The 23,317-nt window shown below is 47.9% G+C and overlaps 1 protein-coding gene across 1 annotated transcript in view; it reads right to left on the reverse strand.

The window, feature by feature from the left end:
• Nucleotides 1-23,317, reverse strand: part of PLEKHM1 (pleckstrin homology and RUN domain containing M1) — a gene marked incomplete at its 5' end in the record, with an annotated part of 45,069 nt that overhangs the window by 12,443 nt on the left and 9,309 nt on the right. The window contains 5 exons of the mRNA XM_082271560.1: nt 2,136-3,172; nt 3,260-3,437; nt 8,175-8,682; nt 10,530-11,132; nt 16,855-17,102. Coding sequence (XP_082127686.1) covers nt 2,136-3,172; nt 3,260-3,437; nt 8,175-8,682; nt 10,530-11,132; nt 16,855-17,102 — 2,574 coding nt within the window. The remainder of the gene's footprint in view (nt 1-2,135; nt 3,173-3,259; nt 3,438-8,174; nt 8,683-10,529; nt 11,133-16,854; nt 17,103-23,317) is intronic.

The raw sequence follows: 23,317 nt of genomic DNA on the forward strand, positions 1-23,317 counted from the left end.
AGACACAACAAACATGGAGCAACTGCTGATCTGCCTGGCTTACCCACCCACCTCTGAATCACCACTACTGACCTGCTAACCAACCACCTCTCCCCTACCACCACCACAGGCCTGCCAAGGTTGACCTACAATTCCTGAACCACCATCACTGCCTACAGCCCAGTCCAACAAACCTCCTCTGCTGACCTGCTACTTCAAAATTGCCACCATCGTCCTGCCATCCCCCCATTGCTGTTCTGCCACCACTGACCTGCCCTGACTGACAAACCACCCCTGACCTGCCAAATCTAACCACTGTCACTGACCCAGTAACCTACCATCATTGTGCCTCCACCATTGACCTGCTCTAGCTGACTCACCACTGCTGAATCACCCCACTGACCTGCTTACCCCGGATCCGCCACCTCTGAATCACCATTGAACCACTGACCCACCATCTCTCACCTGCCACCACGGACCTGCCAAGGTTGACCCACCCACTCCTGAACCACCATCACTGGCCCACAGCCCAATCAACAATCCTGACACTTCTACATTGCCACTACCGTTCAGCCAACCCACTACTGCTGCCTTGCCAACAATGACCTGCCCTTGCTGAACGACCACAACTACTGTCATTGATCCGGTGATCTACCTTCACTGCAACCCCACCTGCTTTGGCTGGCCCACCAATAGTGACCTGTTGCCCCTGATGTTCCACATCTGAACTGCAAACAATGACCTCCCATGAATGACCCACCACTCCCGAATCATCATCGACCCTCCACTGCTGACCTGTTACCTTGCTACTAACCATCCTCCATTAAACCACTGCTAGTTGACCTAGAATTCCTGAACCACCAGCACTGGCCCACAGCCCAGTCCAATAAACCTCCACTGCTGACTTGCTACTTCAAAATTGCCACCATCGTCCTGCCATCCCCCCATTGCTGTTCTGCCACCACTGACCTGCCCTGACTGACAAACCACCCCTGACCTGCCAAATCTGAACCACTGTCACTGACCCAGTAACCTACCATCATTGTGCCTCCACCATTGACCTGCTCTAGCTGACCCACCACTGCTGAATCACCCCCACTGACCTGCTTACCCCGGATCCACCACCTCTGAATCACCATTGAACCACTGACCCACCATCTATCATCTGCCACCACGGACCTGCCAAGGTTGACCCACCCACTCCTGAACCACCATCACTGGCCCGCAGCCCAATCAACAATCCTGCCACCTCTACATTGCCACTACCGTCCACCCAACCCACCACTGCTGCCTTGCCAACAATGACCTGTCCTTGCTGAACGACCACAACTACTGTCATTGATCCAGTGACCTACCTTCACTGCAACCCCACCTGCTTTGGCTGGCCCATTACTGCTGCCCCACCAATAGTGATCTGCTGCCCCTGATGTTCCACATCTGAACTGCAAACAATGAGCTGCCATGAATGACCTACCACTCCCGAATCATCATAGCCCCTCCACTGCTGACCTGTTACCTTGCTACTAACATCCTCCATTAAACCACTGCTAGTTGACCTAGAATTCCTGAACCACCATCACTGGCCCGCAGACCAGTCCAACAAACCTCCACTGCTGACCTGCTACTTCAAAATTGCCACCATCGTCCTGCCATCCCCCCATTGCTGTTCTGCCACCACTGACCTGCCCTGACTGACAAACCACCCCTGACCTGCCAAATCTGAACCACTTTCACTGACCCAGTAACCTACCATCATTGTGCCTCCACCATTGACCTGCTCTAGCTGACCCACCACTGCTGCATCACCCCCACTGACCTGCTTACCCCGGATCCGCCACCTCTGAATCACCATCTCTCACCTGCCACCACGGACCTGCCAAGGTTGACCCACCCACTCCTGAACCACCATCACTGGCCCGCAGCCCAATCAACAATCCTGCAACTTCTACTTTGCCACTACCGTTCAGCCAACTCACCACTGCTGCCTTGCCAACAATGACCTGCCCTTGCTGAACGACCACAACTACTGTCATTGATCCGGTGACCTACCTTCACTGCAACCCCACCTGCTTTGGCTGGCCCACTAATGCTGCCCCACCAATAGTGACCTGCTGCCCCTGAGTTCCACATCTGAACTGCAAACAATGACCCACCACTCCCGAATCATCATCGACCCTCCACTGCTGACCTATTACCTTCCTACTAACATCCTCCATTAAACCACTGCTGCTGCAGTCCCACCACTGCTCACCTATCACTTCTGAAACACCACCACCAACCCACTGCCGCTGCCACTGACCTGCACACTTGAAGTTCTGTGTGTCCAGCCCTCTCTCGGTGGGAATATGGATGAGGTACTGGAAGAGGGCATGTTCCTTGATGTGGGATTTTATCTGATAATTTCCAACAGTCGGGAGAAAAGTGGGGTCATCCTCCGATTCCAGGTATGCAGCACGGACCAGCTCTCGCCAAGCCTTGGCCTCCTGCGAGTTCTCAGCTTGCAACTGTAGGGAGCCTTTAGTGGTCACCAGACGAAAGCAGGATGGGCTGCCAAGGCTGGAGTCCGGTAAAATGTCTTTCACCGTTTCAATGCTGTAAACACAATGAAAGGATTTCTCAGAGTCTCGGGGTAGGAAACATTTCAAAGCTCGGTCTGACAATGAGAAGACAAATCGAGTCCACTTCTTGTGTATCCTCATGTAAAGAACCGACTCCTTCAATGCATCTGGCTCCACCTCCAACGGACAACCCCAATCAAACACTTCAGAAGGTAAATAGTTTTCATTGGGGCTTTGAGCATCTTTACATGGAGAGTTCATTTTCGGGTCCAGTGATCTTTGTGGAGAGTTTGGCAGATTTAGAATCTCCCAGGTATCATCTTTGTTTGGTCGGAATTTTTGGATGGCTTCAGTTATTCTGTCTACCCAGTCCTGAGCCTCGTCTTTGGACGCTGCCCTCATATACAAACGTTTATTGTGAAACTGCAGATCAAAGCGCCCGTCAGTTTGGGCGGGCCCCACAGATTCGCAGCGGGGCAAGGAGCAAGTCTCTGCGCAGCTCTGCTCATCTCCGTCTGGTTGCAGGCGGAACTCGTAGGGCGTTAGCTCGCAGTAATATGGCTTGTACAATCCTAAAGTGGTTTTACGCTCCAAAGAGCCCAACATCAAGAGACCCCGGAAAGGGTTGGATAGTCCTGGGAAGGAAAGGAATGGATCAGACAACAATAAAAGGACAACAATAAAGTATCTATAAGGATAGACAAAGGGGAGAACAGAATTACCCATTTGCCTCCGGTGTACAACACGGAAGGCTTGGCCAGACTGGTTCTGCCCATTAGACTGAGGAGGTGCCGATTCTAAAGAAGGAGCTTGCAGGACATGTCCAGGCTGGGCCTCTTCCACAGGAATCACGGGATCTACTTGTGTAAAATCCTCTTCTGAAATCCAACTTCGACTTTTCTGGAGAAGACAATACAACAACGAATCCTTATATGAACACAAACCAGGAGGAAGCCATTATAAGATGGCAGTAACACTCTGTAAAAAGCACCACTCTAAACCCAAGGGTGTATTATGTGGCCCACAGCCCCAAAAACATGTTTCCATCTCCACAGAAGAATACTCTCACTCAGTGGCGGCTGGTGCTCAACATTTTTTGGGGGGGGGGGGGCGCAAAAAGAAAAATGTAATAGGTATTGCTTCGCGGCAAAAAACGCAGTAAAAAATTGCGTGACTTTGAGGTCATGGTACAGGTGATGGTATAGGCATGTCACAGGTCATGGTACAGGCATGTTACAGGTGATGGTACAGGCATGTCACAGGTCATGGTACAGGCATGTCACAGGTCATGGTACAGGCATGTCACAGGTCACGATACAGGAGATGGTATAGGCATGGCACAGGTCATGGTAAGGGCATGGCACAGGTGATGGTACAGGTCATGATACAGGCATGCCACAGGTCATGGTACAGGCATGTCACAGGTCATGGTACAGGCATGTCACAGGTCATGGTAAGGGCATGGCACATGTCATGGTAAGGGCATGGCACATGTCATGGTAAGGGCATGTCACAGGTCATGGTACAGGCATGTCACAGGTATGTCACAGGTCATGGTACAGGCATGTCACAGGTCATGGTACAGGCGATGGTATAGGCATGGCACAGGTCATGGTAAGGGCATGGTACAGGCATGTCACAGGTCATGGTACAGGCATGTCACAGGTCATGGTACAGGCATGTCACAGGTCATGGTACAGGCATGTCACAGGTCATGGTACAGGCATGTCACAGGTCATGGTACAGGCATGTCACAGGTCATGGTACAGGAGATGGTATAGGCATGGCACAGGTTATGGTATAGGCATGTCACAGGTCATGTCACAGGTCATGGTACAGGCATGTCACAGGTCATGGTACAGGCATGTCACAGGTCATGGTACAGGCATGTCACAGGTCATGGTACAGGCATGTCACAGGTCATGGTACAGGAGATGGTATAGGCATGGCACAGGTTATGGTATAGGCATGTCACAGGTCATGGTGCAGGCATGTCACAGGTCATGGAACAGGCAAGGCACAGGTCATGGTACAGGCAAGGCACAGGTCATGGTACAGGCAAGGCACAGGTCATGGTACAGGCAAGGCACAGGTCATGGAACAGGCATGTCACAGGTCATGGTACAGGCATGTCACAGGTCATGGTACAGGAGATGGTATAGGCATGGCACAGGTTATGGTATAGGCATGTCACAGGTCATGGTACAGGCATGTCACAGGTCATGGTACAGGCATGTCACAGGTCATGGAACAGGCAAGGCACAGGTCATGGTACAGGCAAGGCACAGGTCATGGTACAGGCAAGGCACAGGTCATGGTACAGGCATGTCAAAGGTCATGGAACAGGCATGTCACAGGTTATGGTACAGGCATGGTAAGGGCATGGCACAGGTCATGGTAAGGGCATCGCACTTCAGCGGCTTCAATCACTGTTCAATTTATTAATTTTATTTTTACAGTCTGTTTTCCTCTATTTCTTGTCCCTCATCTCTCAAGTTTATCGTTATGATCCCAATTGTGCAACCAGGAACTGCTGTTTTCTCCCTATGAAGGAATGGCTTCAAGTTGTGTTTCCTCCTATTGTCATTTCCTGAAGGAGAGAAGTGACATGCTTGTGTCACACTTCCTTCTGTGGGCAGGTATGATCTCCGAATCACCCAGTCGCGACCCTTCCCTTTCCACAGATATTGATTGATTTGAGGCTGCTATGCAGTGAAGTCAGGGAACCCCTCCCCCTCCCCCCAGCACTTGGGCACATTAAATGTTATTGAAGGAGCTGGTAATATCATACAAAAGAAAAAGCATGAATAAATCACTGAAAAACCAGGCCTTTTCCTGACACAGAGGCCCTACAGAATAAAATAATGGGCGTTGCATTTTTTTTAATGTCACATGATATGTGCACAGCGGTTTTTCAAACACAATTTTTTTTTTTTGGGGAAAAATACACTTTAACGCGGACCTTCACCCTCTTCCGCTACTTACCCCCACCCACTCCACCCTCTTTCGGTATATATAATATGATGTTTTTATGTATATCTAGTGTAATTTGATATGTAATCAATATCTTGAACAACTGTCTTTAACCACTTTAGCCCCGGAAGATTTGGCTGCTCAAAGACCAGGCCCTATTTTGCGATTCGGCACTGCGTGACTTTAACGGACAATTGCGCGGTCGTGCGACGCTGTACCCAAACAAATTTGACGCTCTTGTTTCCCCACAAACAGAGCTTTCTTTTGGTGGTATTTGATCACCTGGGAAACTTTTATTTTTTGCGCTATAAACAAAAAAAGAGCGACAATTTTGAAAAAATAACAATATTATTCACATTCTGCTATATAACATTCCCAAAAAAAAAAAAAAAAATTAAAAATCAAAATTTAACATTTTAGGCCAATTTGTTTTCCGCTACATATTTTTGGTAAAAAAAAACAAAATATAGCAATAAGCGTATTTTGATTGGTTTGCGCAAAAGTTATTGAGTCTACTAACTACAGGAAAGATTTATGTCATTTTTTTTTTTTTTTTACTAGTAATGGTGGCGATCTGTGATTTTTAGTGGGACTGCGACATTGCGGCGGACAGATCGGACACCTAACTGACACTTTTGGGGGGACCAGTGACAATACTACACTAATCAGTGCTAAAAATATGCACTGTTACTGTAATAATGACATTGGCAGGGAAGGGTTTAACCCTGTGGGTGATCAAGGGGTTAAATGTGAGCCTAGGGGAGTGTTTCTAACTGTGGGGGGGGGGGGGGGGGGGCGTGGCTTCTGAAATAACCACAGAGACATGTGATCCTATATAGAAGGATCACAGGCGCTCTGTGATCATTCCAGGGAGAAGAGCTGTAAACACATCTGACCGTTCTTCTCTCTCAGCGGGAGCGATCGCGGGTGTCAGGTGGCAATCGGAGCCGTCTGACCCGTGCATCAGCTTCCCCGCTGCGGAGTTGGGGTGGGAGTGCGTCGGCGGCAGTCGCTCGCCCCCTAGCTTCCCGCGCCCGACCGACGTCGGTTTGCGCAGTAGAGCCACCCTGCCACAGTAAAAAGGCCGCGGGTGGTCGGGAAGTGGTTAAAGGTTAAAAAACCTTCAGTGTGCAGCTCCCCCCTTATACTTACCTGAGCCCGACGTCGATCCAGCACTGTGCATGGGAGCAGCATCGCTGCTCTCTCTCCTCAGTGGCTTTGAGACAGCAGCGGTAGCCATTGGCTCCTGCTGCTGTCAACCACAGGAGGGAGCAGTGGGCGGGGTCGTGCCACACTGTATGAGTACCCCCATTCGAGCGGCTTGCTATGGGGGCACTCAGCAGGGGGGGGGTGATCAGCCAGGAGCGCCGGCAGCAAGACCACTGCACAGATGTAAGTATAACGCTTTTAACCACTTTGCCGCTGCTCACTAGAGCTCTACTGCGGCAAAGTGGTTCGTTATCGTCTGGCGACGTAGACCTACGTCGCCAGACACTCCCCCTTCTCGGCGGCGCATGCGCGCCGCCAGAGGCTCGCTCCCACTGTATTCAGTCACAGCGGGAGTCGCTGCTCTTCCCCGATCGTCGGGGAATCGAGTCTGGAGATCTCCTAAGTGACAGGCAGGGTCAGATTGCAGGGTTCAGCATAGCTGAACCTGCGATCTGTCCCTGTGTCACACAGTCACCTCCCCCCACACATGTCAGTAAGCACCAGGCATACATTAACCCCTCCCTCTCCAATAAAATTAACCCCTTCCCTGCCAGTGTCATTTTTACAGTAACAGTGCATATTTATAGCACTGATTACTGTAGTAATGTCACTGGTACCCCCAAAAGTGTCAAAAATGTCAGTTAAGGGTCCGATCTGTCCGCCGTAATGTTGCAGTCCCGCAAAAAAAAAAAAAAAAAAAAAACGCAGATCGCCGCCATTACTCGTTAAAAAAAAAAAAAACACCAAAAACTACAGAAATCTTTCCCTTAGTTAGTAAACGCAATAACTTTTGTGCAAACCAATCAAAATACGCTTATTGCAATTTTTTTTTACCAAAAATATGTAGCAGAAAACAAATTGGCCTAAAATGATAAAAAAAATTAGATTTTTACATTTTTTTGGGGGGCATTTCATATAAAAAAAAATGTGAAAAATATTGTTATTTTTTCAAAATTGTTGCTCTTTTTTTGTTTATAGCGCAAAAAGTAAAAATCGCACAGGTGATCAAATACCACCAAAAGAAAGCTCTGTTTGTGGGAAAAAAAGGACGTAAATTTTGTTTGGGTACGGCGTTGCATAACCGCGCAATTGTCAGTTAAATTCGCACAGTGCCGAATCGCAAAAAGTGGCCCAGACGTAAGACAGCAAAATCCTCCGGTGGTAAAGTGGTTAAAAGGTAAAAAAAAAAAAAAAAATGCACCTCGTTGCAACAGCCAGTTTGTACCACACACCCCTCTATATGAGTCACCTAATCTCCTGGCAGAGGTACATGCAAATGTTTTCTGAAAATTTTATTTTATTAACCAAAAATGGATTTCTGGTATTATACAATATTAGCTAAAACCACAGACTGTGATCCTTAATTTCCTGTAAAAAGCAGATGTTCCCTTGGAAGCATTAACCACTGGAGTGCCAGCTCACTGGTCACAAGGTGACTGATTCACAGCTACTTACTGAAAGCTCTGCAGGGGATTCAGGGAAAAGCTTTGTGTCACGCTGAGATTCCGGATCTGCCTGAGATCTGCTCTGTGGTGGGAGCACCTGTGATACAACTGTCTGTGATGGGAGCACCTGTGATACAACCGTCTGTGGTGGGAGCACCGGTGATACAATCTTCTGTGATGGGAGCACCTGTGATACAACCGTCTGTGGTGGGAGCACCTGTGATACAACCGGCTGTGATGGGAGCACCGGTGATACAATCTTCTGTGATGGGAGCACCTGTGATACAACCGTCTGTGATGGGAGCACCTGTGTGCCCGTTTTGTCTTCCACCAAATAACAGACCACATGATTGGATTCCTTTGTGTCAGTCGCACTGCCTTCCAGCACTGGGCTGTCACTGGAGGAAGTTTCTGTAGGTGCAGCGAAGTCCGATGATGGAGTATCCAGAGCGAGGGGGCTGGGAGGGGAACTGGGAGCTGTAGTGTCAGATGCAGAAGAAATCCCAGTGTCCATGTCCCTGGGAAAAAAAATAATAATGAAATTGAGAGGAGAGGGATGGTGAACAAAAATGGGAACAAGAGGAGAGGGTGAAATGAAAGAGGGAGAGAAGAACTGGACGGTAGAAAAGCAGTGTGGAAAAGGGCAGGGGAAAGGAAGCGGCGTGGGAAGTGGGGGAGGAGGAAAGAGGGAGCAGCGTGGGAAAGGGGGGGGGGGAGAGAGAGGGAGTGCGGCAAGGGGGGGGGGGGAAGGGAGCAGAGCGGGAAGGGGGGGGGGAGGTATTAGGTAAAGAGGGAGCAGAGTATGAAGGGAGGAGGAAGAGTTGGCAGAGAATGCTGGACGGAGCAAGAGGGAGCAGAGTATGAAGGAGGGGGGCTGGAGGTAGCAGAGTATGAAGGAGGGGTGGCTGGAGGGAGCAGAGTATGAAGGAGGGGTGGCTGGAGGGAGCAGAGTATGAAGGAGGGGGGGCTGGAGGGAGCAGAGTATGAAGGAGGGGGGCTGGAGGGAGCAGAGTATGAAGGAGGGGGGGCTGGAGGGAGCAGAGTATGAAGGAGGGGGGGCTGGAGGGAGCAGAGTATGAAGGAGGGGGGGCTGGAGGGAGCAGAGTATGAAGGAGGGGGGGCTGGAGGGAGCAGAGTATGAAGAAGGTGGGCTGGAGGTAGCAGAGTATGAAGGAGGGGGGGCTGTAGGTAGCAGAGTATGAAGGAGGGGGGGCTGGAGGGAGCAGAGTATGAAGGAGGGGGGCTGGAGGGAACAGAGTATGAAGGGGGGGGGCTGGAGGGAACAGAGTATGAAGGAGGGGGCTGGAGGGAACAGAGTATGAAGGAGGGGGGCTGGAGGGAGCAGAGTATGAAGGAGGGGGGATGGAGGGAGCAGAGTATGAAGGAGGGGGGATGAAGGAAGCAGAGTATGAAGGAGGGGGGATGGAGGGAGCAGAGTATGAAGGAGGGGGGATGGAGGGAGCAGAGTATGAAGGAGGGGGGATGGAGGGAGCAGAGTATGAAGGAGGGGGGATGGAGGAAGCAGAGTATGAAGGAGGGGGGATGGAGGGAGCAGAGTATGAAGGAGGGGGGATGGAGGGAGCAGAGTATGAAGGAGGGGGGATGGAGGGAGCAGAGTATGAAGGAGGGGGGAGGGAGGGAGCAGAGTATGAAGGAGGGGGGATGGAGGGAGCAGAGTATGAAGGAGGGGGGATGGAGGGAGCAGAGTATGAAGGAGGGGGGATGGAGGGAGCAGAGTATGAAGGAAGGTGGCTAGAGGGAGAAGAGTATGAAGGAGGGTGGCTGGAGGGAGCACAGTATGAAGGAGGGTGGCTGGAGGGAGCAGAGTATGAAGGAGGGGGGCTGAAGGGAGCAGAGTATGAAGGAGGGGGGCTGAAGGGAGCAGAGTATGAAGGAGGGGGGATGGAGGGAGCAGAGTATGAAGGAGGGGGGATGGAGGGAGCAGAGTATGAAGAGGGGGGGATGGAGGGAGCAGAGTATGAAGAGGGGGGGATGGAGGGAGCAGAGTATGAAGAGGGGGGATGGAGGGAGCAGAGTATGAAGAGGGGGGGATGGAGGGAGCAGAGTATGAAGGAGGGTGGCTGGAGGGAGCAGAGTATGAAGGAGGGTGGCTGGAGGGAGCAGAGTATGAAGGAGGGTGGCTGGAGGGAGCAGAGTATTAAGGAGGTGAGCTTATACTACACTTAGAGACAGCAGAGGGAAGGACAGGAAGAGACTTCCTTTTTCGAGAAGTCCGATTGGATAAAGTATACTTCTATTAGATTATGTACAGAGTGCAGCCAATCATCTTTCATCGTCCGACTCTGGGCACTACTTTAGTTCTGTGCTGTACAGCAGAACTGGCACTCATATTAGGAACACTTACTCTGCTGGAGATTTGCTGAGTTCTTCAGTGTCGGCCTTATCTCTAACTATTGAGGAGAAGGTGGAGTTCTGGGCCAGGATGGGGGCTGTGCGGCCCCTGCTCTGTTCATCGGAGCCCAAGCTGGAGGAGAGCTGGGAAGAGGAGCTACCGGTATCCAGACTGAGAGCGGAGGAGTCCGCCTTTCTTTGACTTCCATCAATCATTGGGTGATTAGCATCGTCCGAGCTCGAGGACTGAGACACCGAGTCCAGGGACTTCCTCCTGTGGGGTTCATACGGTAGGACTTGTTCACTCTCATCCAGCCACAGCCCGGCTAATGACAGAGGAGACAGCGTCCATTCATTTAATATCGAAGACTTGTAGGACAAATCGAAAGTCAAGGAGGAGAGACCCTGCAAATAACTCAGAACTACATCACAGTCCTCCACGTCCAGCATCAAGGCAAATGGCTGATAATATTCCATAAGACGAGACTTCTCCCGCTGCAGGGTCTGGAAATAACATTCCATCAAACATTCATTGAGAGCCAAACGCAGCCAAGAGCGGCAGCGACCCACATCTGTACTGATATAACCGATGTTTTCCAGCTGTGAGATCACATTGCTGCAAGACAAGTCAATGAGAAGAGAGACATTAATTCAAGGTGCTACATTGGGGCCAAACATCAATCCAATACTTCACCCACCCAAACCCCCCCCCCCCCCCCCACCGAATACATGTCCCGTTTTTCACCCCCCTACCCAATACATGCCCCATTCTTCACCCACCTACCCCAATACACATCCCATTCTTCACCCACCTACCCCAATACACATCCCATTCTTCACCCACCTACCCCAATACACGTCCCATTATTCACCCACCTACCCCAATACACATCCCATTGTTCACCCACCTACCCCAATACACGTCCCATTCTTCACCCACCTACCCCAATACACGTCCCATTCTTCACCCACCTACCCCAATACACGTCCCATTCTTCACCCTCCTACCAAATACACGTCCTATTCTTCACCCAACCACCCCAATACACATCCTATTCTTCACCCAACCACCCCAATACATGTCCCATTCTTCACCAAACCTACCCGATACACGTCCTATTCTTCACCCAACCACCCCGATGCACATCCCATTCTTCACCCAACCACCCCAATACACATCCCATTCTTCACCAAACCACCCCAATACACATCCTATTCTTCACCCAACCACCCCAATACATGTCCCATTCTTCACCAAACCTACCCGATACACGTCCTATTCTTCACCCAACCACCCCGATGCACATCCCATTCTTCACCCAACCACCCCAATACACATCCCATTCTTCACCCACCTACCCCAATACACATCCCATTCTTCACCCACCTACCCCAATACACATCCCATTCTTCACCCATCTACCCCAATACACGTCCCATTCTTCACACAACCACCCTGATACACATCCCATTCTTCACCCAACCATCCCAATACACGTCCCATTCTTCACCCAACCATCCCAATACATGTCCCAGTCTTAACCCAACCACTCCAATACACGTCCTATTCTTCACCCAAACCACCCCAATACACATCCTATTCTTCACCCAAATCACCCCATTTACACGTCCCATTCTTCACCCAAATCACCCCATTTACACGTCCCATTCTTCACCCAACCATCCCAATACATGTCCCAGTCTTAACCCAACCACTCCAATACACGTCCTATTCTTCACCCAAACCGTCCCATTCTTCACCCAACCATCCCATTCTTCACCCAACCATCCCAATACACGTCCCATTCTTCACCCAACCATCCCAATACATGTCCCAGTCTTAACCCAACCACTCCAATACACATCCTGTTCTTCACCCAAATCACCCCAATACACGTCCCATTCTTCACCCAACCATCCCAATACATGTCCCAGTCTTAACCCAACCACCCCAATACATGTCCTATTCTTCACCCAAACCATCCCAATACACATCCTATTCTTCACCCAAATCACCCCAATACACGTCCCATTCTTCACCCACCCACCCCATTACACATCTTGTTCTTCACCCAAATCACCCCAATACACGTCCCATTCTTCACCCACCTACCCCAATACATGTCCCATTCTTCACCCACCTACCCCAATACATGTCCCATTTTTCATTCTCCTCTCAAATACATGTCCCATTGATCACCCTCCTGTCCAATACATTTCCCATTCTTCACCCCCCTACCAAAAAAGCCTGAGGCTAAGGACTAGGTCTAATGACTGGTAAACTGCTGTATATGCCATTCTTCTTTTGGAGTTAAGAAAAGTGTAACTCCAGTCAACACATTTTTTTAAGTTTTGAATGGTGTTTAGTTAATGTACTCCAAGAACAGGATTTTACATGATGTTAACTGTAGGAAAAATCCAATTTTCTTTATCGTACATCACGGTACACAGAGCAGCCATAATATTTACTCTCTGGGATGTCCCAAAGCAATGCACTTGGGGGGAGGGGGACACTAAATACGAAAAAACGCCACCAGACCGAAAAGATCTACATAACTGCAGCCCAAGAGCCAGATGTGGCCCTTAGGGCACCATTTCTCTCTTACATGATAAACTATTCCTCCCACCGACACCAACTAGGCATAATTACTGCCACCAACATTAACGATGGGGCGTTATTCCATTCACTATTCCATCCACTGACACCAACGATGGGGCATAATTCCTCCCAATGATACCAACGATGAGGTATTGTTTGCTCCCACACCAGGACATTTTCTGCTCCCCATGTCCATAATCAAGCCCCCCTAAAGCCTGAAGGACAGTAAACTGGCCCTTTGTTTGGAAAGTTTGGAGACCTCTGGTCTAAATGGTCTTTATTAACCACTTAAGCCCCGGAAGATTTTACCCCCATTCCGACCAGGGGGTATTTTGCGATTCGGCACTGCGTGAATTTAACGCACAATTGCGCGGTCGTGCGACGCTGTACCTAAACGAATTTGACGTCCTTTTTTTCCCACAAACAGAGCTTTCTTTTGGTGGTATTTGATCACCTGTGCGATTTTTTGATCACGCGCTATAAACAAAAAAAGAGCGTCAATTTTGCAAAAATAGCAATATTTTTCACATTTTTTTATATGAAATTCCCCCAAAAAAAAATGTAAAAATCAAAATTTTTAAAAATTTTCGGCCAATTTATTTTATGCTACCTATGTTTGGTAAAAAAAATCGCAAAAAGCGTATTTTGATTGGTTTGCGCAAAAGTTATCGTGTTTACTAACAAAGGGAAAGATTTTTGTCATTTTTGTTGTTTTTTTTTTTAACGCGTAATGGCGGCGATCTGCGATTTTTTTTGCGGTACTGCGACATTGCGGCGGACAGATCGGACCCTTGACTGACATTTTTGACACTTTTGGGGTTACCAGTGACATTTCTACAGTAATCAGTGCTATATATATGCACTGTTACTGTAAAAATACACTGGTAGTGAAGGGGTTAACTTTATTTGGAAGGGAGGGGCTGTGTGTGTCCCTAGGGGCGTGGTTTCTACTGTGATTGGCTGTGGCTCTAGCTGTAAAGACACTGATCAACGGATCTACATACCAGATCCGTTTTATCAGTGTCTTTGCAGCGAAGAGAATGACAGGCAGTTTGTTTACACAAGCTGCCTGACATTCTCCCTCTCCCCCGCCGATCGCCGAGTGACCGGCGGACATCGGGTCCGCTGGTCACACGCGCGGGGGGGGTCCGTGACCACGCGGAAGCGCGCCCCGGGGGGCGCGCGCTCGCTCCCTAGACCCTCACAAGCAAGCAACGTAGCCCTACGTTAGTTTGCCTGTGAGGGGCTGACCGCCGACGTAGATAGTCGTGCGGCGGTCGGCAAGTGGTTAATATTATTATAATTTATACAGGATTTATATAGCGCCAACAGTTTGCACAGCGATTCCAATTCAATACAGGAGGAATCAGAGTGCCCTGGTCGTTAGAGCTTACAATCTAGAAGGGAGGGTCAGGTGAAACAAATGGTAATAACTGTGGGGGATGAGCTACTGAAGAAAATGCAAACACAGTTGTCAGGTGTGGATAGGATAGGCTTCTAGGGAGAGAAGGGTTTTCAGGGATCGTCTAAAAGCTAATAGAGTAGGAGATAAAAAAATCGGACAGATTGGGGTAAGGAGTTCCATAGAATTAGAGAGGCTCTGGAAAAGTCCTGGAGGCGAGCATGGGATGAGGTGACGAGGGAGCTGAGAGCAGGAGGTTTTGAGAAGAACCACTAGGTTGGTATTTTGGGACTAGGCTAGTGATATAGCTGGGGGTCCAAGATGTGGATGGCTTTGGAAGTTGTTGTTCGTATTTTGAATTTAATTTATTGGGTGAGCGGAAGCCAGTGGAGGGATTTGCAGAGAGAAGTAGCGGACACTGAGCGATTGGTAAAGTCGAGGAGTCTGGCAGCAGCATTCATAATTGATTGAAGGGGGGGGGGGGGGTAGCCTATGTAGAGATAAGTCAATGAGACGGGAGTAGCAGTAGTTGAGGCGCGAGATGACCAGGGAGTGAACTATGAGCTTTGTTGTGTCATTGGTTAGAAAGGGGCGTATTTTGGAGATGTTGCGGAGGTTAAGGCGGCAAGATTTGGACAGTGATTGGATATGGGGCTTGAAGGACAGTTCAGAGTCCAGGACTACACCTAGGACCTTGGCATGCGGGGATAGGCTGATAGTTATCACTGGCTCCCGCAGCTGTCAAAGTCAGTGAGCCAATCAGGAGAAAGGGGGCGGGGCCAAACCACAGCAACGTGTCTGAATGGACACACGGAGCTGCAGCTCGGCTTGGGTGCCCCCATAGCAGGCTGCTTGCTGTGGGGGCACTCGACAGAAGGGGGGGGCCAGGAGCTGTGAATAGGGACCCGAGAAGAGGAGGATTGGGGCTGCTCTGTGCAAAACCAACTGCACAGAGGAGGTAAGTAAGTATAATATGTTTTTTTTTTTTTTAACGAGACTTCACAATTACTTTAACCACTTAAGCCCCGGAAGATTTTACCCCCTTCCTGACCACGGCCTATTTTGTGATTCGGCACTGTGTGACTTTAACGGACAATTGCGCGGACGTGCGACGCTGTACCTAAACGAATTTGGCGTCCTTTTTTTTCCCACAAACAGAGCTTTCTTTTGGTGGTATTTGATCACCTGTGCGATTTTTTGATCATGCGCTATAAACAAAAAAATAGCGTAAATTTTGCAAAAATAACAATATTTTTCACATTTTTTTTATATGAAATTCCCAAAAAAAAAAAAAAATGTAAAAATCAAAATTTTTTAACATTTTAGGCCAATTTGTTTTCTGCTACATTTGTTTGGTAAAAAAAAAAATCGCAAAAAGCGTATTTTGATTGGTTTGCGCAAAAGTTCCTGCGTTTACTAACTAAGGGAAAGCTTTCTGTCATTTTCGCTGTTTTTTTTTTTTTAACGAGTAATGGCGGCGATCTGCAATATTTTTTGTGGGACTGCGACATTGCGGTGGACAGATCGGACCCTTGACTGACATTTTTGACACTTTTGGGGTTACCAGTGACATTACTGCAGTAATCAGTGCTATATATATGCACTGTTACTGTAAAAAATTACACTGGCAGTGAAGGAGTTAACTTTATTGGAGAGGGAGGGGTTAAGTGTGTCCCTAGGGGCGTGTTTCTAACTGTGATTGGCTGTGGCTTGATGTGTAAGAACAGAGATCAACGGTCCTACATAGTAGAACCGTGTGATCACCATTCTTACACAGGGAAGAATGACAGGCGGCTTTGTTTACATTAGCCGCCTGCCTTTCTTCCGGTGTAACGGACGATCGCGAGTGCCCGGCGGACATCGGGTCCGCCGGACACACGCGCGGGGGGGGTCCGTGACCGCGCGTGTGTCCGGCGGACCCGATGTCCGCCGGGCACTCGCGATCGTCCGTTACACCGGAAGAAAGGCAGGCGGCTAATGTAAACAAAGCCGCCTGTCATTCTTCCCTGTGTAAGAATGGAGATCAGACGGTTCTACTATGTAGGACCGTTGATCACTGTTCTTACACTAGTAGCCACAGCCAATCACAGCCTCACAGGCTAGCGACGTATCCCTACGTCGCTTTGCCTGTGAGGGGCTGACTGCCGACGTAAATAGTCGTGCGGCGGTCGGCAAGTGGTTGACCTTATATTCTTACTGGTTACAGCACTCCATGTCATCATCCACAAGGTACTAACCCTGAGTGATCACATAACATCACACCACCAAAGGAACACACACTCCATTTCATATGGCCTTTGGTCTGTTATAAAACACAAGTTTAGAGCGGTGACTGACCGGTGTGTGATGGCTTTCAGCAGTGCCCAGAAGGCCGGTTGGGGTAAGGATACACTGCGCCCTTTGTTCCTCCTCCTCCTCTCCGTCTGCATTTTAATAAATTTTGCCTTCAGTCCATGTATTAACACGGCTTCTAGAGCCGCACACAAGCAATTGGCATCGTCGTCATCGCTGGTGATGACATCATCAGTCGTCACATATCGGATCTGTAGCGCTCGGAGGGAAGACGACAACTTCTTGGTGATCTTCTGGAGATACAAAAACCAAAGAACATACAGTTATTGTGGAGGAAAGTCATCATACACCTTACCCGACATCAGACAACCCATACAGTGAAAATCATCAGCAGAGGCAAAGGGCCAAGATATATCCCGGGAAACTATTGGCCGGTCAGCCTAACATCAGTAGTCTGCAAGAGGAGCCATACAGACACCCTCCAAGACACAGTGTTGTCTAGCCGTGCAAGGTGAGATCAGTTTGCCATTTTCTCAGGGAAAATAGGAATTTTGTACTCATTGTAAAATCTTTTTTTTTTTTCTTTTTGGAATCCATTGGAGAAGGGGTTGATTTGCTAAACCGGAGAGTGCAAAACCTGGTGCAACTCTGCATAGAAACCAATCAGCTTCCAGGTATTATTGTCAAAGCCTAACTGAACAAGCTGAAGTTAGAAGCCGATTGGCTGCCATGCACAGCTGCACCAAGTTTTGCCCTCTCCTGTTTTAGCAAATTAACCCCATAAAGTTGTACCGTGCATCCAGGAAGTATTCACAGCGCTTCACCTTTTCCACATGTTGTTATGTTTACAGCCTTAACCGCTTGCCGCCCGCCCGCCGTCATATGACGGCGGGACGGTGCGGCTATTATCCTGGGCCGCCGTCATATGACGGCGGCACTTTAAGCAGGGCAGGCACGCGGTCGCGTGCGCGCCGCCCTGCACTGCCGGTGTCGGGGTGTCCCCGGGACACCCCCCGTCACCGGCAGGGGGGAAACAGCCAATGGGCGTGGCTGTTTCCCACGTGATCGGCTGTGTTCCAATGACACAGCCGATCACAATGAAGGCGCCCATCAGATGACCGCGCATGCGCGATCAGGAGCGCGCAGCGCGGTCATGTCGGTGGCACTGTGTTCCGTAGGAACACAGCTGTCACCGGCGGTAGTAAACAGTCACTTGACAGTGACTGTTTACTATGTGATCGGCTGTGAATCCATTCACAGCCGATCACAAAATGTAAACAAAGAGCAGTAACTCACTGTTACTAGCTCTTCTCTCCTCATACAGTTTCCAGTATGAGGGGAGAAGAGCTAGAAATAGTGAGTTACTGCTCTGTGTACCTGCAAAAAGTAAAATCACACTAATAAATGTCCCCACACAGTCCTCAGCCCCCCCCAATGTCACCTGTCACCCAACAGTCACCTCATCAGTGCCCAGAAATTGACACCCATAACGTTCACATGTGAGCGCAGCGATCGCGGGCAGAATCACTGCGATTCTGCCCGCGATCCGGAAATCATTGCAAATCGCGGGACGCCTGTGCGTTGCCCCTGATTTGCAATAGCACCCCAAACGCTGTGCGATGTTGCCGCCATTTCCGCCTGCCGAATCGCGGTAACATCGCGCAAACATCGCATGACGCCCAAAAAAGGTACAAGAGTTTTTATTTGGAGCGTCATGCGTTGTTTGCGCGATGTTACCGCGATTCGGCAGGCGGAAATCGCAGCAACATCGCACAGCATTTGGGGTGCTATTGCAAATCACGGGCAACACACAGGCGCCCCGCAATTTGCAATGATTTCTGGATCACGGGCAGAATCGCAGTGATTCTGCCCGCGATCGCTACGCTCACATGTGAACATAGCCTAAAGTTCACCGGTCACCAGAGACTGCCATCAGTACCGCCGTGCACCATCGCCGTCACCTGTCACCCATCAGTGACCATCGCCCGTCACCTGTCACCCATCAGTGACCATCGCCCGTCACCTGTCACCCCATCAATCACCGTCACCTGTCACCCCATCAGTCATCGTCACCTGTCACCCCATCAGTCATCGTCACTTGACACCCCATCAGTGATCGTCACCTGTCACCCCATCAATCATCGTCATATGTCACCCCGTCAGTGACTGTCATCTGTCACCCCATCAATCATCGTCACCTGTCACCCCATCAATCATCGTCACCTGTCACCCCATCAATCATCGTCACCTGTCACCTCATCAATCATCATCACCTGTCACCTCATCGTCACCTGTCACCCCATCAGTCATCGTCACCTGTCACCCCATCAGTCATCGTCACCTGTCACCCCATCAGTCATCGTCACCTGTCACCCCGTCAGTCATCGTCACCTGTTTGCCATATACATGCAATCACTTACTGACCGCCTAACGACTATATGCGTCGGCCATTAAAAGCTAAATACTGGGGTTATGGCAGCAGATAGCCCCCATAACCCCGGTATTTTTTGAAACGGCGGGCGGTCGGCTTTCAGATAAGGGTGGTCCCAGTGGCGGATTCGCCGCGGAATTACCCTTACGGTGCAGGGGAAGAGGTGCCCCCCCCCCTCCTGCCGCGTCCCAGACGTTTTCCCAGCTTACCGGACCCGCCGGCAGCGGGGAAAACTATCCGGTCCCGGATCCTCAGAGACAGGAAGTCGAGTGAGGGCAAGATGGCCCTCACTCAACTCTATGGTCTTGGAGGACCGGAGCTACGTCAAAAGACGTTGCCTAGCAACCGGATTAAAGGGCCGCTTTTTTTTTTTGCTTTTTTTTTTTCTCTTTCAACAATTTTTTTTTTTTTTTTCCTTTTTTAGTGTAGTTGTGAGGTGTGAGGTCTTTTTGACCCCAGATCTCACAATAAAGAGGACCTGTCATGCCTATTTCTATTACAAGGGATGTTTACATTCCTTGTAATAGGAATAAAAATGATCAAAACATTTTTTTTTTTTAAACTGTGTAAAAATAAAAAAATAATAAATAAAATAAATAGGGAAAAAAAAAAAAAAAAAAAATTAAAGCGCCCTGTCCCCGTTAGCTCGCGCGCAGAAGCAAATGCATACGCAAGTCCCGCCCACATATGTAAACGGTGTTCAAACCATACATGTGAGGTATCGCCGCGATCGTTAGAGCGAGTGCAATAATTTGAGCCCTAGACCTCCTCTGTAACTCTAAGCTAGTAACCTGCAGAAATTTTTAAAATGTTGCCTATGGGGATTTTTAAGTACCAATGTTTGGCGCCATTCTGTGAGCATGCGCAATTTTGAAGCATGACATGTTGGGTATCTAATTACTCAGCGTAACATTATCTTTCACATTATGGAAAAAAATTGGGCTAAATTTACTGTTTTCTTATTTTTTAGTTAAAAAAAGTGAATTTTTTTCAAAAAAATCGCATTTGGAAGACTGCTGCGCAAATATGGTGTGATAAAAAATATTGCAACGATCTCCATTTTATTCTCTAGGGTCTCTGCTAAAAAAAAATATATAATGTTTGGGGGTTCAAAGTAGTTTTCTAGCAAAAAAAATGATTTTAGCTTGTAAACACCAAGTGTCAAAAATAGGCCCAGTCTTAAAGTGGATAAATGGACAACTTTGTGTAAAGCGCTACTTGGATGTTAGGCCTATGTATGTGGCCAGGCTGTGAAAAAGTGTTACACATGTGGTATCGCCATACTCAGGAGGAATAGCAGAATGTATTTTGGGGTGCAAGTTTTGCTATGTACATGCGATGTGTTAGAAATATTGCATAAATGGACAGCTTTGTGTAAAAAAAATGTGTTTTCATTTTCTTTCCACATTTTCCAAAAACTTGTGGAAAAAAATGACATATTCAAAAGACTCATTATGCCTCAAAAATTATATGTTGGGCTGTTTGCTTTCCAAAATGGGGTCATTTTATGGGGGTTTCCATTGTCCTGGTGCTCCAGGGCCTTCAAAAGTGCGATAGGTTGTTAGGAAATGATATGTGTAATTTGTGCTCCTAGAATGCCGGACGCTGCTACTCGGATGTTAGGCCTCTGTATGTGGCCAGGCTGTGAAAAAGTCTCACACATGTGGTATCGCCATACTCAGGAGGAGTAGTAGAATGTGTTTTGGGGTGTAGTTGCAAGTATACATATGCTGTGTGAGAGAAATAACCTGTTAATACGGCAATTTGTAAAAAATAAAAAAAAATAAATCTTCATTTTGCAAAGCATTGTGGGAAAAAATTACAACTTCAAAAAACTCATCATGCCCCTTATTAAATACCTTGGAATGTCTACTTTCCAAAAAGGGATCATTTGGGGGGTATTTGTACTTTCTTGACCTTTTAGTGTCTCAAGAAATGAGATAGGCCTTCAGTACATCAGGTGTGATCAAGTGTGATCAATTTTCAATGAATAGCACCATAACTTGTGGACTCTATAACTTTCACAAAGACCAAATAATATACACTTATTTGTTTTTTTTTTACCAAAGATAAGTAGCAGTATAAATTTTGGCCAAAATTTGTGAAGAAAAATGACTAATTTGCAAAATTTTATGACAGAAACAAAGAAAAATGCGTTTTTTTCACGATATTTTCAGTCTTTTTTTTTATTTATAGCACAAAAAATAAAAAACCCAGTATTGATCAAATACCATCAAAAGAAAGCTCTATTTGTGTGAAAAAAAGGACACAATTTTTGTATGGGTACAGTGTTGCATGACTGAGTAATTCTCAGTCAAAGTGTGAGAGCGCTGAAAGCTGAAAATCGGTCTGGGCAGGAAGGGGGTGAAAGTGCACTGTAGGCAAGTGGTTAATCCACAATGGATCAAATTCATTATTTTTTCTCAAAATTCTACAAACAATCCCCCATAATGACAATGTGAAAGAAATTTGTTTGAAATCTTTGCAAATTGAATAAAAAATAAAAAGAAAATCCCATGTACATAACCACCAGCCCCGGAGGATTTTCCTGCTCAAAGACCAGGGCCTATTTTGCGATTCGGCGCTGCGTGACTTTAATGGACAATTGCGCGGTCATGCGACGCTGTACCCAAATAAAATTGACATCCTTTGTTTCCCACAAACAGAGCTTTCTTTTGGTGGTATTTGATCACCTGTGCGATTTTTATTTTTTGCGCTATAAACAAAAAAAAAAAAAGAGCGTAAATTTTGAAAAAATAACAATATTTTTCACATTTTTTTTAAATGAAATTCCCCCCAAAAAATGTAAAAATGAAATCTTTTTTAACATTTTAGGCCAATTTGTTTTCTGCTACATATTTTTGGTAAAAAAAATAAAAATAAATCGCAATAAGCGTATTTTGATTGGTTTGCGCAAAAGTTATTGCGTTTACTATCTACGGCAAAGATTTATGTAATTTTTATTGGTTTTTTTTTTAACTAGTAATGGCGGCGATCTGCGATTTTTTTTGCGGGACTGCGACATTGCAGCGGACAGATCGGACCCTTGACTGACATTTTTGACACTTTTGGGGGTACCAGTGATATTTCTACAGTAATCAGTGCTATACATATGCACTGTTACTGTAAAAATGACACTGGCAGGGAAGGGGTTAACTTTATTATTGATCAAGGGGTTAAGTGTGTCCCTAGGGGCGTGATTCTAACTGTAAAGGGGCGTGGCTTGTGATGTAACAACAGAGACATACGATCTTACATAGCAGGATCGTATGATCTCTGCAGTTACACCAGGGAGAATGACAGGCGGCTTTGTTTACATCAGCCGCCTGCCTTTCTCCCTCTCCAGCAGGAGATCGCGGGTGACCAGCGGACATCGGAGCCGCCGGTCACGCGGGGATGTCCGGCAGTGCGTGCTCGCCCCCTAGAGGCTCCTGGGCGAGCGCGTCGGTTAGCCAAGGAGAGCCAGATTGGCGTATTAAATAGTCGTGCGGCAGTCGGCAAGTGGTTAAGTATCATAGCTTATCAGAGCCTCTGAGGAAGAAGCGAAGCCTCGAAACGCGTAAGCCTGGCTTCAGAGGACGCTATACCTTGGGATTCTGATGCGGATGGCACATCCATGTGATATGCTTATACCAAGACTCTGTGAGTGTTTTTATACCTTTTATCCAATAAAACCTTTATAGAGGATAATGCACTAGGCCGGTGCGTCCTTGTGTTTGTTTTTTGATTCTAGCACAATGTCTTGGGCCAGCCCTGCATACACTGCCAGGGAGGGGTCCAAGCCTGAGGTAACCAAAGTCACAATAAATTCCAAAAAAAAAAAAAGTATCTCTCTTGCACTCGAGTGCATACACATATGGTGGGTCAGTGGCAACTTTGGCTCTGAGGAAGAGGGTCCTCCCTCGAAACACGTAAGTCATACAAGGTTGTGAGGACGCTATCAGGCTATCCAGCAGTAGAGAAGTGTCCTGGAAGTGAGCGGTGCCTATTTCCTACATGCTTGTACAGATCCTATGTTTGTGAGTATATTGTACGCTACCTTGTTTGATTTTAACCACTTTACCACCGGAGGATTTT

The sequence above is a fragment of the Pelophylax lessonae genome, assembly GCF_965119305.1.
Source record: "Pelophylax lessonae genome assembly, chromosome: 11".
Classification (NCBI taxonomy): Eukaryota; Metazoa; Chordata; class Amphibia; order Anura; family Ranidae; genus Pelophylax; species Pelophylax lessonae.